Below are 16353 nucleotides of genomic sequence, written 5' to 3' on the forward strand. Positions count from 1 at the left end.
GGGCTCCTCGCCGCCCCCCTTCCGCGGCGGCACCGGGGCCCCTCGCGCCAGGCACCGGCAGGCTCCCGGCGGTCAGACCGGGGTGCGGAGGGCCCCGGGTGCGGCGGGCACCCCCCGCCGGGCCCCTCTCGGCCGGGCCGCCCCGCACGCAGCGGCCGCCGGGGGGCAGCCCCGGGCCGTGGCGGCCGCCGGGGGGGCAGCGGCGGGGCCGGGACAGCGGCGGGGCGGCCCCGCGGGCCGGGACGCGATCGCTGCCCGGCCCTGCCCGGCCCGGCCCGGCCCGGGGCTGCCCCCGCTTCGGCTCCGAGCTCCGCCCGCCGCGGCCCCGCCGCCGGGCGCCGAGCCGCCGGTGCCGCCGCCCGCACCCATGCCGGGCCCCGGGGGGCTCCTGCTGCTCGCCGCCGCGCTGGCCGCGGGCACCCGGCCGAGAGGCAGCGCCCGGCAGCCAGGTCGGGGTAGGGGATGTGCAGGGGGTGTGCAGGGGGTGTGCAGGGGGTGTGCAGGGGGTGTGCATGGGGTGTGCAGGGGGTGTGCATGGGGTGTGCATGGGAACGTGCAGGGGGTGTGCATGGGAATGTGCATGGGGATGTGCAGGGGGTGTGCAGGGGGTGTGCATGGGGTGTGCAGGGGGTGTGCTGGGGATGTGCAGGGGGTGTGCAGGGGGTGTGCATGGGGTGTGCAGGGGGTGTGCTGGGGATGTGCAGGGGGTGTGCATGGGGTGTGCATGGGAATGTGCATGGGGTGTGCATGGGGTGTGCATGGGAATGTGCATGGGGTGTGCATGGGAACGTGCAGGGGGTGTGCATGGGAACGTGCATGGGGTGTGCATGGGGTGTGCATGGGGTGTGCTGGAGGTGTGCTGGGGATGTGCGTGGGGATGTGCATGGGGTGTGCAGGGGGTGTGCAGGGGGTGTGCAGGGGGTGTGCAGGGGGTGTGCTGGAGGTGTGCTGGGGATGTGCAGGGGGATGTGCAGGGGGATGTGCATGGGGACCTGCTGAGGGTGTGCTGGGGATGCCCGGGGGTGCGGAGCCGCTCGGGGGCTGCGCGGAGGGAGCCACAGTTGGTCCCGTGCTGCCGGTGCGGGTCCCGCCGGTCCCGGGCTGCCCCCGGCCCCCCTACCCCGGGCTCTCCCGCGGTCCCCGGCCCCGGAGTACCGCGGCAGGCAGCGGTGGGGGCACTCGGACGGCCCGGACCCGGGGAGGTGTTCTGCCACCAGGGATCTGCTGCAGGGTCTCCAAGCCTCTGTTTCAGAAGTGGGATCTTTTCCTTTTCCTTTTCCTTTTCCTTTTCCTTTTCCTTTTCCTTTTCCTTTTCCTTTTCCTTTTCCTTTTCCTTTTCCTTTTCCTTTTCCTTTTCCTTTTCCTTTTCTTTTTTCTTTTTCTTTTCTTTTTCTTTCTTTCTCTCTCTCTCTTTTTATCTTTTTTTTTTCCCCGTAGTTGTTAAACAGCAGGACTGTGTGCATTGAAACCAGGACTGGCCCCAGCTGTGCTGTCGTGGTCTCTGGTCAGAGCAGAGCCCTGGAGCTACATGCCCCCCTGCCTTACAGACCCCCAGCCCTCCCTGCCCAGACCCCACAGCCGTGGTGTTCCTGCCTTTCCCTGCTCCCTGCCCTGCCTTCCTCCCTGCTCCCATACCTGCCCCAGCACACGGATACCCCTCTGTTAGTCGGGCTCCAGTCTTGCTGGGAACCAACCCCGCAAGTAACACCACAAAAAACAGGATTCGTTTTTGGTAGGACCAGCTGCGAGCAGCAGTCGGTGGGAAGAGGTGGAGGTGCATTGCCAGAGGGCAGAGAAGAGAGCGAATGTGTGGACAGTGCACTTAGCTTCCAGGCACTGGGAACTGGCAGCAGCAGCGGACACAGCTTACAGATCCAACAGATATTCGGGTGCCTGACCCCCCTGAGCTGCCTTGGGAGTTAAGCATCCAGCTCAGGGAGTAGGAGGAAAGATGATTAACCCTAAAGCTAACCACGAAAACCCTTTCTTTGCAGACCCTGCTCTGTGGTCATCAAGCAGCGACATCGTTCATCCGATCAAGGTTGACGAGAGTGGGTCCTTCCTGTCCTACGACTTGTCCCACCGAGTACTCCACAGAAGGTCTCTTTCCACCAAGAGCAAGTTCCTCACCTTCTATGAAATGCATTACAAAGGACAACCCCTGAAATTCAACCTGAGCCTCAACAACAATCTCCTCGCGCCCGGGTTCGTCAGTGAGAGACGATACGGGGGAATCGCTGACGCCAAGATCCAGTCTCACACTTACAACTCCTGCCATATGATTGGGGAGGTTCAGAGCCGGACCCTGAAGGGAGGCCTGGCCGCGCTCAGCACATGTGATGGCCTGGTAAGTACTGAGGTTCCTCACCCACAAGGAAATAGGAGAAGCTGTGTGAAATCCTTTTTTTATTTTGAAAGTAATGGCAAAAGTCCTCCTGACAGCAGCAGAGGCAAGATCTCATTGTGTAGGTCTGATGCTGCTGTGGATGAGCTGACTGTAAATTTCCCATGGATTCCAGCGGTTTGGGAACTCTTGGGACTGTGTTTACTTGTGTTTGTGTCCAAATTCCCAAAGACAGCAGTTCTCATATCGCATCTGTCTTCCAGTGTATGTAGGATGGCGACAAACACATTGAAAACGAGGTTGTTCAAAGCCTGGAGCCTGGTTGTTCTCAGCAGGATAGTGCGGTTCGTGTGTAGTGAAACTTCTTTACGTTTTGCGGATGTCGGCAGTCTTATCCAATTGTCAATATTTTCAAAGGCAGTTGTGGCATGTTAAGAGGGGAAATTCTGCTGAAAGCCACTGTCACTAATAGGAGGTGGCGTGGAGGCACTCAGCAAGGCACATTCACGCCGTGTCTGCAGGAGCTTGCACCCGGCCGGCACAGGTGTCGGGTCCCCACGGGGCTAAAATCTCCTAGAGATTTGCAGAAGCGTTGGTGCCAGTGGAGCAGCTGTGGGAGGAATGGTCAGTGTGCGCGGTGGTCCAGAAGCGTTGGCTCTGGCAGGACGGCATGGCAAGGCCGTGCAGCGTGCTGGGCGCATCCTGCAAGGTGTCGAGGTTGTTCTTTTCCCACCAAATTTAACAGCATCTGAGTGATCAGCACCCCGCGCTTCACAGCTCCCTGAGCAGTTGGGTCTGGTTGTTCCGTCTGCACTCTCACCCTCAGTTTGGCAGCTGGGGTTCTGCCAACGAGGGCGTGGGGTCTGGAGGAAGCCTGCCAAAGGGAGGGAGCGGAGCTCAAGAAGGGGCAAGCAGCTCAGCCCGGAGCTGGGAAGCACAGCCTGAGCTCTGTGGCTGTCTTCGCCTTGAGTTCCTCCGCGACTTTGGGCAGTTCTTCTGCCTGAGAAGCTGGGACTGGAGTGACTCCCGTCTTCAGGGGGATAAATGCTGCAGGAAACAGCCAGGCCTTTCATTCCGATACAAAATGGACTCATGCGTCTGGGAGGAACCCACGACCTTTCAATTCACTTTTCTGGGAATGTTTGGATGAGAGGAATGCTGGTGGCTGTAATGTGCACAGGAATAGATGTCGTAAAGCTCCCTCGAGTGTGTTTGCATGTACCTTACATACACGTGCTCCTAACATACGGCGGCTCTGGAAACGTTTGCCTTTTTGTCAGACAGACGCCAAACCACGGAAAACCACGCTAACAATATGCTGTGTGTCTCACAGAATTATTCAGCAACGTAAAGCGTGTCCCTGCGCTTCTGCTTCGTTCCCGCGCGTTACCGACGTGCCGCTTGCGTCGTGCTAGGTACTGCGGGCTGTGAACAAGGGACACGCTGCTGCTGCGGGGAGGCGCAGTGCCGTGGGCTGCAGAAGCGTGCTGCCTTGGCCCACGGTGGGGGTGCGTGGTATTTCACGCCCAGCCTCGCTTTACTGGAAGCACTCTGCAGCTCTTAGCCGTGGAGCCCAGACGGGCTGTCCCAGAATGCCTGCTCGTGGCAGCCTCAAGTGTTGAAATAAATCGCGTTAGCGCCTCGAGGGGCCAAGTTCCTCCCTTACCATCGCTGGTGCAGCAGCTGGTCCAGCATTTGTTATGTGCGTAGCACAGGGTAATCGTACCTTCTTTAACACCCGTCCCCACCTTTGAGATCTGCTTCTCTGAAAGGCTTCACCTTTCTGGGAACGCTGCTTCAAGACTTCAAACTCCTCCTGTCAAGGATTCCGCAATACAGTGTAGCGCTGAGCTGGATTCTGCTCCCTCACGCCCAGCTTTGCCAGGGCATTTCATCTTCTCCCGGGCTGTTTGCTGCTCTCGTCACAGCCTGTCGTGAGCGAGCGTCAGGGAGGCAGGAGGCAGCGGTGTCAGCGCCGTGTGCTCCGAAGGACCGTGCCAAACGAGGTGCAGTAAGGCCAACAGGCATGTTTTACGCAGAGCAAACCAGACGTTCCCATGGACAGCAGCCCGCTCAGTGCTTCTGCAGAGCCTCCCTGGGGCAAGGCGCAGCCCTTGCAGGGCATCCCCGGCAGGTTTACGCGGGGCTGCTCTGGCTGCAGACCCCTGCCCAGGAACTCCTGGTGTCTGGGTGTGAAGCCGCCCGTTCAGAGAGCTTCTCGTGCAGCGAAGGCAAGTGCTTGCAGATAAGTTTGTTCTGGAGAAGCAGTTTGGGGCTCTGGGGTCCCGGGTGAGTCCATAACAACGTATTTCAGTTGGACCCGGGTCAGGGAACTGTAATTAGCCAAAGAAAGTTTTAGGGTGTCGCTTCCTGCTGTAGGAGAGATCCCAGTGACACATCCTTTCCTTATTGCATGGGGATGCGAGGCTCCTCGTCCTGAGACTGACTTTCCATGACTTGAGTTCCTGCTGTGATCAAGAGCTCCTGCGGGTTCCTCCTCCTCTTCCCCAGAGGTTTGTTGGTGCTCGTCCGCAGGAAGTCTGCAACCTGAGGGTTCAGTTTACAGCGACGGGGCTTAGGGCAAAAGGCCAGAAGCAACTGACTTCATCTCCTGAGGATTTCGTTGTGCAAACATCTCTGCTGGTGCAACAGTTGCTCAAAACACTGGTGCTGCACTGCCCTCAAAGCCGCACTGTGGGCTGTGCCCCTGGGCCTCGCAAAGCTTCTCCAGGAAGGTCAGGGCGAGGTGGTGTGAGCATGGAGGAGGAAGCCCAGCATACACACATTCCTGGTGTGCTCTGCTTCTGGTTCTCTGGCGAAGGCATTCCTCTGCCTCAGCAGCCCTGCAGTCCCCGAGCTCCTCAGCGCAGCCACCCGTTCAGCTCGCCACCCCCTGCGCTTTGTGGCTGGGATCTCTTTAGCTTTCTGTTTCCTTAATGATCAGTCCCCGCTTGCTTGTTCTCCTTTGTCTGGGATTTTAGAGCTCACAATATCCTTAAAAGTCTCTTCAGAGGAGACCTGTTTCTTCCCGGAATATTTTGCAAACCCAGGTTCTTTGGTGTGAGTCTGTGCTCGATGCAGGTGGCTTCACGGTGACGTCTCTGTCTCTCCCCGCTAGAAAGGCGTGTTTCGGCTCATGAACGAGGACTATTTCATCGAACCAGTGGCCGCCAGCTTTCCCGAGGACAGGACGGCACAGCCCCACAGGGTATACAAACGCCACGCTCCTGAGCACCGGGGAGAGCAAGGCGAGAGGCAGCCAGCGGCGTGGGCAGCCTGCGGCGTGCAAGGTACTGTCTCCTTTCTCTTGCCTCTCCCCATGGTTCAGTGGCAGCCGGGTCCTGGGCTTCACGATTTGAGTTCTGCAGTTTGAAGTGCACGGCGACAAGGTAAAGGAAGCAGTGCCGACCCCTAGTCCCCTAAGGTGCCTCAGCAGACGTGCTTATCTTAAAACCCAGCGTTAAGCTCCTGTGATGAGCTCCCGGTAGCCAGCTTTTACCCATAAAGGACACTGATCTGGCCGGGAAGGAAACCCTTCTGTGTCTCAGAGCACTGAGGCACAACTGCCCCATGCGCTGCGAGGGGATGGGCCCTGGGTTTTGCGGTGGTTTCTGTGGGCGGGGGGCAGCACGGGGCTGCTCGGTAGGTGTCTGTCCGAGCGGGGGGCTCCTCGCTGCAGGACGGCCAAGTTTCCAAAAGCGTCGGCACACAGCAATTTCCAGGAGCGTTTTTGTTGTGGGAGGGCTGACCACCGCTTCAAGACGCGGGTCAGGAAAATTTTCTTGCTTAGCAGCAGGCAGAGGTTTTGTGGCATCCATGACTGGAGCCCACAGGTCACAGGAATTATTGCAGGGTTTTTTTCTCCTGCCAGTTTTCCTGTATTTGCTTATGTTTCTCACATACATGGCTCCAGTGCATGCTGAACCTCAGGCCTCTCGCTCTCATCTTTTTCTTCCGGCCCTGCTGCAAGCGTCCCGTGGTGTGGAGACAGTGTTTGTTTTCGTTCACATGCAAGCGTCAGGTTTTGACCTTTCAGAGTAAAACTTGGCTCCCATGAGCTGGATTCCAGAATTCCCATTCAGTCCAGCGATCCAGGTTGTCTCCTTGATCCTTCTGCCCTGTAGTGTTACTGCGATGCAGATTAAACTCGTGTCCGTAGCACCTTGCTTGCAGTAGTGTCTAGGAACTCACTTGATTTCCGCGACGGCAGCTCCCCCTCCTGCTTTCTGGTGGGGTAGAAAACCGACGTTTTTTCCTCAGCGGGCCACCCGCTCCCACTGGACGTTTGTGCGGGCCGCCTGCGGGGCTGGCCCCCGCTAAACAACCGTCCTGGGAAAGGCCGGTGGTGGTGGTGGCTCAGATGGGCAGCGCTGGCACCTGAGAGCAGGTCCGGGAGGGACTGCAGCCTGTGCTTCCGGCAGGGCTTTGACTTCTGCTGGAGCAGAGCTCGGAGGCTCCATGGCACAAGCACAGGAGCGCAGGCTGGGGCTCTGGTGCTGGGAGGGAGAGCGTACAACGCTTGGAGAAGGGCGTTCGAAGTCCTTTCCACGATGAAGTCCCAGGGCTAGTCATAAATCGGTCGCCGCTGTTCCCAGTGAAGGGGAACAATCGGTGCTTCGGGCAGCCTAACCCCTGGAGCACAACCCCACGTCCCCGGGGGCTGGTGCAGCTGCACTGGGGTCTGCGTTGCCCTTGTGATTTCGGAGCTGTTTTAACTCGGCTGAGATGGATGAAAGTCGGATGTCTGCCTGCAGCAAAGTCGTGTAGTGGAGAGGTGCTTGCCTTAGGTGGAAATCCTGGAGGTGAGGGAGGCAGCAGGGGTACGTTTCTAGCCAGCAGTCCAGAGCAGGTTTTAAACGTGAGGGCACTCGCTCGCCTGGGAAGCCGGGCAGCATCCCCGCACCCCAGCGGTGCCTGCCCAGGGGCCTGGCCTCCCGAGCAGAGAGCTGCCGGCTCTGGCCAAGGGGTGCAGAGCCGTTGCAAAGCCTGGATGCCTCACTGGTCTGGGTCTTTGAAGCCGCACCTTCCAGACAACGCATCGTGATTTGCTCGTTTGCTAGAGCTCTCTGCTTTCAGAAACCTTGTTTTTTTCTATATTCAGGTTATCTTTAGGCATTCTTCTGTTAATCTAAATGAATACGGGGATAATGGTTAGAATGGCTCCTTCCGGACTTTGAAGCCTCTAAAATCCATTTGTAAATGGATTTCGCTGGTCGTAATATGGCCAGTGTGCAGCGCACCCGGATCTCTTCTGGAACACAGACCAGCGACGTGGCCGTGATGCATGTGCCCTGGAAAGGAGCCTGGAAGTCTGCAGGATTTGTATGACTTCAGGTCTTCTATCTTGTACCGATGTATTGCTGCCTTTCTTAGCAAAGCGCCGCGCTGCCAGATGGTGTTAGACCGACCTGGTATTCAGCTTCTGTCAATCCCCTGCGCTGCACAGCGTGAGCCTCTGTGTACGGCTGGGCAGGCGTGTGAGCGGGATCCCCAGGGGCAACGCTGCTCGGAGCCTCCTTGGTAGCCAGGGAGCCGCCGGCAACGAGCTTGCTGAAGTACCTCCACGTCCCGCACGGAAGCTCCGCAGCAAAGGACGCAATGAAAACAAGCTCCAAGGAAGCCGTTGTGGTTAAACTGTCACAGCGGTATTGGCAATTCATCAAATTATCCAGATAGTTGGGATTTTTCAGTCTGGGGGATAAAACGCTCTTTCACAGCTCAAGTACAGTATAGTCCGTAAAATGTGAAAGTCCATTGTTAACGAAGTGAGGCAGAGCCCTTAGAAACCGGTCATAAAAGCAATTCCCACTGTGTGCAGTGTGGTTTGTAAAGCCTTCACCCAGCTTGGGGCTGACCCTGACCTTGATCTTGGAGCAGCGTCACAGGAAAAGTCTCGGCTTGAGAATTCCCAGTTGCTGGTGTGCGGTAGGAGCAGCAAAGCTCTCCTCTGGCGTCGTGTGTCCTTTCAGCCCAGTGAATGTCCCTGTTGTTTCTCCGGGGACCAGTGGCGCAGCGACCCAAGGTTCTGTCTCCATGTGGCCAAGGAAATCTCCGTGCACCCCGCGGGTATTTCAGTCTTGCCCAGGACAGGGATCTTTGGGATTTGGCTCAAGACATCAGTCCAACTTCAAGGACACGGAGTTTATCCTTTTGGGAAACTCTTTCCCAGCAAAATAGAAGTGTGGGATGATACTCACAAATGCCGAGCCACTGGTGTTTCTCAGCGGTGCGTGCTCAAGCATCTCTCCGTGGTTGCCTGTATTCATGTGTCAATACAAACCGTAAGTGCTCCTCTGCCCTGGAGGCTGCCCGTTAGTCACAAAATATTCAAACTCTGTTTCAAAGGATTTACTTCAAATGCCTTTTTTTCTCTTCTTTCTTTTTTTTTCCCTGTCATGCTAATGCTGCTGTGCAACACAGTGAGATCAGAGTCTTCAACGCCCAGTGATTTTTTGGAGCGTACACCACAGCAAAATCGCGAGTAGGTTATGGGTGCTGAGCGTGGGGCTTCCTTGTCGACACCAGAAAGTTCTCTCCTTTATTTCAAAAAAAAAAAGGGGCCTTGATGATATTTTACCAATGCTGCTGGCATTTAAAAAAATAGTTTAAAAAATGTCTCTTTTTCCCACTTTAATTCCTCAGAATCTCGGGAAAATCTGGAGAGGTCTGAGAAGCGGAGGGAGAGATGGGAACAGAAACAACACAGGAAGAGAAGAATAAAGCAGCGCTCCATCAGCAAGGAGAAGTGGGTGGAAACGCTGGTGGTGGCAGACACCAAGATGATAGAATACCACGGGAGTGAGAACATCGAGAAGTACGTGCTGACCGTGATGAACATGGTGAGTCCTGGTTTTCTGAACCGCAGAGCTGCCCGGTCCCTGGAGATGCAGCTCTGAGACATAAGGGCCACTGGGCCTGCCAGGGCTCAGCCCCGGTGGGACCTCAGCAAATCTCTCAACAAACAGCCCGATCCAGCCCGCACGTTGGCTTTTCTGCGCTGCTTGGTGCTCCATCTGCCTCTGGAGGATAAGGAAACCTCCTCGCAGGAGGAAGGACCCACAGGGACGTGGGAGCTTTGGCTCGGGCTCCCTTGAACTCAGCACTGGCAGTGCCAATGAGAGGCACCCGGGAAGGGAGCGCTGCAGGGCAGCTGCCCTCGTGTTTCTCACCTCAACCCCAAATGCTGCAGAGCCGGCGCCAGCCCGCTGGTGGCGGGTGGGAACACGGGCCTGGTCAGCAGGAGAGCTGTGAGTGGCTTTCCTGGTAAAGTGCCCCTGAGGACAGCCAAGGGAAGGGGCTGAGCCCAGAACCAGACTGGAGCTGAGCTGTTTTGCTGGCACCAAACCACGGGAGCATTAAATGTAAAACCTGTAGTCAGGCTTTAAAAGCTGATTGTGATAATTTCATTGAAATTCCTCAACAGCTCATGCTGCTGCTCAAACTCAAGCTTCTCTGGAGACATCCACTCATAACTAGATGGTCTGGTGTGTTAACAAACTAATCCTGCACGTCCGGGGTGCCACTGTTAGCTTTGCCTGGAGTCATGGAATCAGCCTGGCTGAGGTGGGAAGGGACCTCTGGAGGTCACCTCGTACGACCCCAGGCCACCTTGAGCAGGTTACCCAGGGCCATGTCCAGAGTCAAAACATGAAGAGAACCTGGTGGTCTTGAAAATCCAGGAGGTTTCGCTAACGCCATAAAACAAGCAGATAATTCAGCGTGAGTTGGTATAGTCTGTCTGCTCTTGCGCTGCTGTGGCAGCAGCCATTTGCATTTCAGAGGAGGGCTTGGTCGTTGGCCAGAAAAGAGGGTGGGAGTGGGTAGAGGACCTCAAAATAACATCCCTGGGTTTCTCCCGGTTGGTGAAGGCACTGCAAGAGCACCGGGATTTGAGATGTTACACATGTCTGTTAGGGAGTGAAAGCAGAGGTTGTCCCCAGGCATTTCTGGTTGAGTTTCAGTGTGCTACACAGACTACAGCAGTTTCCGATGGATGTCGTCACGCTATGACTGCTTTAGTCCAGGTCTGCATCTGGTCTTGTCTTTTATTTTTGGGAACTACCCGAGATGTTGTCAACAACCTTCAGTAGCTTCCCTTGGAGCTCATGTTGCCTTGCAGATGTATTTATTTATTTACCAGGAGAACTGTCCCAGGGCAAGGTCTTTCTTTTGAGCTTTGTATATTTGGCCTTTGTGTTTTCCAGGTGGCAGGGCTGTTCCACCATGCCAGCATCGGGAACCCTATCAACATCGCCATAGTGCGACTCATCCTGCTGGAGACCGAAGAGGTAAAAAGAAAACAAAGTGACTCACACTTCCATCCTGGCAGCCAGACTGGGATACACAGAGAGCTGGCCTTGAAAGCCTGTAAGGTCAATCTTGCGCCGTTTGCCTGGATGAATTTGTGTAAGATAAATGCAGATTCCCATGCTTTACTTCCTTGTCTTCTGCAAGGGCTGCAGCCCTGGTAAAGTTAGGATGTTTGCATGGTAAGAGGAGCTGTGGAGTCTAATTCTTATAATAATTTCTAACTTAGCCACTTGTTCTTCTGCGACAGTATCTTCCCTCCCATCCTGTGATCAGTGGGACATTACCTGATGCCACTGGTGCTGTTTGCCCTTAGCAGCATCCCTCCAAACCTGGAGCAGCGGTGGCCCCCAGGCAGCTCTGGGGCCGGGGCCGGGCGGCAGCGGAGCGGCTGGAGCTCGCTGCGTCCCCGAGGAGCGTCCCGCCGGTAGCGCTGGGGGAGGCTGCGAGTCGGCGGTTGTTTGTGCTCCCCAGCTGCAGCGGCTGCTCTCAGGGAGCCTGACGCCACTCGGGCTGGCTGCCCAGCTGCATCCTTCTCTAAAGTACCTCAGCCAGGATGGAATATTTTCCTGCAGTGTTACTTAACCCCCGGTATTGGATGACTTAATGTTTCAATTGAATCACAGAGGAAAAGAAAGTAGAAAAGGGCTCTGTATTCCCACCCTACCTATATCTTATAAAATACGAAGCTATTCCTTCTATATGGCAGTTACTCCTGATCTCGCTCTGATGTGTCAGAGATCAGACCCCTTACCACTGCACCCTGAAAAGCAAACGGGTCTGTCAGCAGGATGACAGCAGACTTTTAATTGTTTTGACAGGAGGATCTGAAAATCTCCCACCATGCGGACAACACCTTGAAAAGCTTTTGCAAGTGGCAGAAGAGCATCAACGTGAAAGGAGATTCCCATCCCTTACATCACGACGTTGCAGTCCTGCTCACAAGGTATTGTGCCTGTGGGCTAATTTTATGCTTTAGGTGCTCCTCTGCCAGCTGGAAATTCCTCCAGTGGCTGCAGGCAGGAGGGACACAGGCAGCCAGGGGCACGTCTCAGTGGCAGCTGAGATACCCTGTGTAAAATCTCTCTCTCTGTACCTGAGCCCTGTCTGGAAGCCTGCACATACAGTACAACATATAACAAGAAACCTGAAGGTGACCTGACCCTGATGGCAGGAACTGGTCTCAAACCTCCGGTTTAAACCCGGAGACAGCTCCCACTTGACTGGAAGCTGGGGTTTCCAATCCAGGTTTTCACCATAGCCCTATTGGCAAGCACCAGAGTGGGTGGATCCTTGCAGCAGATGTACACAGGGATTAGCTCTCCTTTTTCCCTTGCAGATGAATGCAGGGATTTGCAAAGGAGCCTCAGAGCAGGCCCCTAACCTCCCATGAAGCTGGGTGGAATTCATGCCTCTGGCCAAGTTTATGTACCTTGCAGTCAAAATGTAGTTTGATGGTTTCAGGCTGCAGCAGCTTGGATGTTGGCAGTATCGTGGTTGTTTGTGCAGTGATTCACAACCCACAACAGAATTATCTTCTTTAGGAGATTTCCTTTGTAGCAGAAATAAGGCACTTAAGGCCGTGCACTTCGATGGAGCTGTTCATCCTGGGTGGCTGGAGGTCCCCTGCCCTGGACCACAGCACCCCCGGGATGTACTTCCCCGAGAACTGTAGTAATTGCTTAATTATTCCCAGCATCAGCTTTATTTATACAATGGAACAAACGTAGCCGGCCTGGCTTGCAGTTCACATTAATCAGTCTTTCTAATAAGCTGGGGATACCGAGAGAGTAAAGGGGAAAGGAAAGGTCATAAATCTTTCTGCTGCAGAAAGACGTTTGGATGTCTCCGTTCCGGCTTCTGTTTGGCCACCATCTGCTGGGCTCAGACACATCCCCTTAGACCGGGACGGGGAGGCAGCGGGGGCTTGCTCCAAGGCGGCTGCCTTGGGCTGGCTCTGCGCACGTAGCGCCCTGCCCGCGCTCGGTCTCGTGTCGTCCTTTGGTTCCTGCCGTCTTCAACCCCTCTTTGCTGTGTGTGTGTTGTTGTTTCCAATCGCCCAAGGAAGGACATCTGCGCAGCGATGAACAGGCCCTGCGAGACCCTGGGTCTGTCCCACGTGGCGGGGATGTGCCAGCCCCACAGGAGCTGCAACATCAATGAGGACACGGGGCTGCCCCTGGCCTTCACCGTGGCCCATGAGCTAGGACACAGGTACCCCCGCTTTCCTTCTTCTCCTTTCTGACCCCTGTCCTCTGCATGGTTTAGTCAGGACTTGACAAGGGACAAATAGAAGTTGGAAGGATGTTGCCACGCAATTTCCTGAATCTGGGGGAATTTACCCTGGGAACGTCATTCCAGAGTTAAGTTTTTGGTTGCCCCAGGTTCAATGAAAATCATGTCCAAGAAAACAGACAAATTACACATGTAAGTTATCCTGTGTTGCTGATGCTAAAGGTTGTGGAGAAGAGGGTTGCTCATTACGAAGTTTTAAAATAGAGTCCACGTGTATAGCAGCAGTGACAGAATTGGGCTTGTCCTGATTTCAATTGAACTTGGGAAGGTCACTTGAACATCGTAGTCCATAACAGATATCTTTGTACAGTAAAAGTCTGTAACCAGTAAGTTTAATTAAACTGACTTGGTTTAATATTCTCATTGCTTTTTTCTTGGCTGAGTTGTCAGTAAGAAAGCTAAAGTAAAAGTCTCGTGTAAAACACGTACATTGGGAAAAGTTCCATGTAATAATTATACATCATATTAAATTTTGGATTTAATATAGATCTATTCAGCTAAACGATTGCTTTGCGTGCTCTCTGCATGAAGCACAGTCCGTTGGCTTTGTCACATCAAAACAGCAAAAATATCGCTGGTTTACTCCAGTGCAAGGGGACACAAGCTCCTGGGGCTGTTCCCCTTGCTCGCAGTGTCGCAGGACACAGGGACTGGGCACAGCCCTGAGCACGGCCAAGTTTCCCCAGCTTACCAAGCAGCCTCCTGTTTGCGCTGCTGGCCACGGCAGCTCATCCAGGGCATGCTCTTGGCATCCTCTTAATTGCAAGGTAAAACAACCCCGCTGGAGCCTGTCCCCTACCGCATGGGACAGAGCTTGGGGGAGTGTCTCTGCTCCCATTTCCCAGACAGCCAGGTGCTCTACTCCCTGTTCATTAGCAAGTGCCCACGAAGCTGTGAATGTTTTTAATGTCCGGCGTAGCGTCTCGGAAAGCAGAGAAGCTGCGTGGTTGTAGCGGGCATGCGGCTCACCTCTCCTTTGTGGGACTGTGCTCTTACACAGTTTTGGGATTCAGCATGATGGAAGCAGCAATGACTGTGAGCCAGTTGGGAAAAGACCTTTCATCATGTCTCCACAGCTCCTGTATGACACGTCCCCACTCACCTGGTCCCGCTGCAGCCGGGAGTACATCACACGATTCCTTGAGTAAGTCCTTGCTTCCTCTTCTCTTCCGTTTGTGTCTGTACTTGGGGCCGAGCTGGCTGCCACAAGTCGGGGCTGGGTTGGGCTTTGGGGTCTGCGAAAGACTTTCTGGTCTCAGAAGTCAACCCCAGGGCACTCAGGGGTGTTTCTAACTTGCTCGGTTGCCTTGGTCCTTGCTGGGAAGGATGAGTATTCGAATGCAAGGGCAACAGAGCGTTTGTGCAGCGGCACAGTGATTGTTGCTTGAACAAATAAAGCCAGAGCACTTTTCTTTGCTGACTTAGCAGTCAGGATTCCCAAAGCATGGTTGCCCCAGCAGCAAAATTCTGGTGCTGGCTCTGCTCCTCTGTGCCCCCGTGTCAGCGACGGGTCGCTTGCACCAGCCTAGCAGAGGGGTGGCCATCTGGAAGCACGTCTGCACATCCAAGCCGCCGAGCAGAAGGAGCAGTTTCCCATAGCGCTTGGGGTTTGTAGCACTCAGTGCACCCCAGAGAGCCTGATCTTGCTTTCTGCTCGTCCCAGGAGCAAGGCTGTGCTTGGGGTGAATGTGTGATGTTTGCCTATAGGCAGCAGGCACCACGTGAGGAGATGAGACCAGGCCAGATTCTTTCCTGCGTTTGTTTATTTTTAGTGCCCTGTGGCTGCTTTTGCAGTCTGTTGTTATCAAATTCTTAGGAACATGGCCCAAGTTTTACATTTGTCAGCCAGTGTCTTGCACTGGAGGGACATTTTTCTTCCTCGTCACGGGAAGGTTGGAAAACAGCGAGAGCATCTGCCAGAAGCAGCGGCAGAAAAGCTCTGGCTGTGGCTGGTGTGCTCACAAGGGGCTGCGAGCTGCGTGGTAGGAAGGCTGCCTGGTGCTGAGCTCCCATTTCTAAATCCAGCCAATGGCCCGAGGTAGGGTGAATTAGTGTTGATTTTTGGCTTGCAGTGGAATGGGGCTTTCTTGCATCCACAGAGTTCTTGGCCCTTCGTCTTTAACCTTCGCTTTTAGATGAAGCATTTCCTGCTGGCAATAACCGTGGGTTGCCGTTAGCTGCAGCAGGGAAGAAGCAGACCATCTGTCTGCTTGTCCAGTGGGGTTTTGGTCTCTTTGCTCCCCTCCCAGAAGGGGCAGCTCTTCCTTCAAGAGTGGAGCAGAGTTCAGCAGGCGTCTCTCAGCGTCTGTGACATCCCCGAGGCGAAGGAGAGGCCTGCTGCGAGCACAGACATGAGCTCGTTTTAATACAGTGTTGGCAGGAGAATGGGAAGGAGTGAGCCAAAAAATGAGACCCTGCTGACCTGGGGTTGCTAGATGTGCTTGGAACAGACCTCGCGTTAGGAAAAAAAGCACTCTCAGATGACGGTGAGTGTTTTACAAAAGAGGGTGAGCACTGCTGAACAGTTGACATCGGAAAATGGTTCGTGCCTTCGATGGCAGCACGGCCCTGCTGCTGCTGCTGCGAGTTGGGCAGGGGGCTCTGCGACCCTCTGTGAGCACGCAGTGGCATGGAGAAGGCTCCCTTTGTCTCATAGCAGCTGACTGTCACGTCTCCCTTCAGTCTTTCCTCCCCTGGACCAGACAACCAGTTTTTCAACCTCCTCTTGCCGTGCTGAAGGTCTTCGTCCAGCCTCCTCCCATGGGCTCCTCCTGGCTGACCCGCGCCGTCCCCGTGCCTGGCTCGGCTGCAGCACCCGCTGCTGCCCCTGCTCAGCTGCGAGCACCCAGCCCTTCCTGCAGCAGTGCTCCTCTCCAGCCATTCCAGCTCCTCTGTTTGTGCAGCTGATTCTTCCCAAGTTTAAATCCTTGCCTTTGTTTTTACTGAATTCGGTCCTGTCTTCTTGGGCCGTTCTTTGAGTTCTCCAAGAGCTTTTGGAATTTTAATCCCGCTCGCGAATGTACTTGCGGATCCTCCCAGCCTACTTGCATATGGGGATTTAATCACCCTACCATCCATCCTATCATCTAGCTCATTAAGGAACAGGCTGAAAGAGGCAGATGCAGTGCAGACCCCTGTGATTTTTTACTGCAGACTGTGGGGTTCTGTATATCCCTTCAAAGCCAGATTAAACTCATGCCAATTGTTGCTGGCTCAGTAAAGCTTTTTGGCAAAAGGTGGAGGCCAGTTGAAGGCACCGTAGGATAATTGTAAAATATTTAATGAAGAAATAGATTCTGTTCATACCTCTGGGAAGTCAACAACGAATCTAAACCATTCCCCACGCTGGGGCTGCAGAGCTCTCCTGCAAGCTGAGGCAGCGTTGGGCTGTTCCCAGCCAAGCGAGG

General features: G+C 54.9%; 1 protein-coding gene across 1 annotated transcript in view; it reads left to right on the forward strand.

The window, feature by feature from the left end:
* The first annotated feature begins 367 nt into the window (after positions 1–367).
* The window catches only part of ADAMTS7 (ADAM metallopeptidase with thrombospondin type 1 motif 7), a 48409-nt gene continuing 32423 nt past the window's right edge, over positions 368–16353 (forward strand). The window contains exons 1-8 of the mRNA XM_035568939.1: positions 368–449; positions 1995–2347; positions 5463–5634; positions 8987–9183; positions 10549–10632; positions 11473–11597; positions 12716–12865; positions 13947–14090. Of these exons, the coding sequence (XP_035424832.1) occupies positions 368–449; positions 1995–2347; positions 5463–5634; positions 8987–9183; positions 10549–10632; positions 11473–11597; positions 12716–12865; positions 13947–14090 (1307 nt within the window). The remainder of the gene's footprint in view (positions 450–1994; positions 2348–5462; positions 5635–8986; positions 9184–10548; positions 10633–11472; positions 11598–12715; positions 12866–13946; positions 14091–16353) is intronic.

The sequence above is a fragment of the Cygnus atratus genome, chromosome 11 (assembly GCF_013377495.2).
Source record: "Cygnus atratus isolate AKBS03 ecotype Queensland, Australia chromosome 11, CAtr_DNAZoo_HiC_assembly, whole genome shotgun sequence".
Lineage (NCBI taxonomy): Eukaryota > Metazoa > Chordata > Aves > Anseriformes > Anatidae > Cygnus > Cygnus atratus.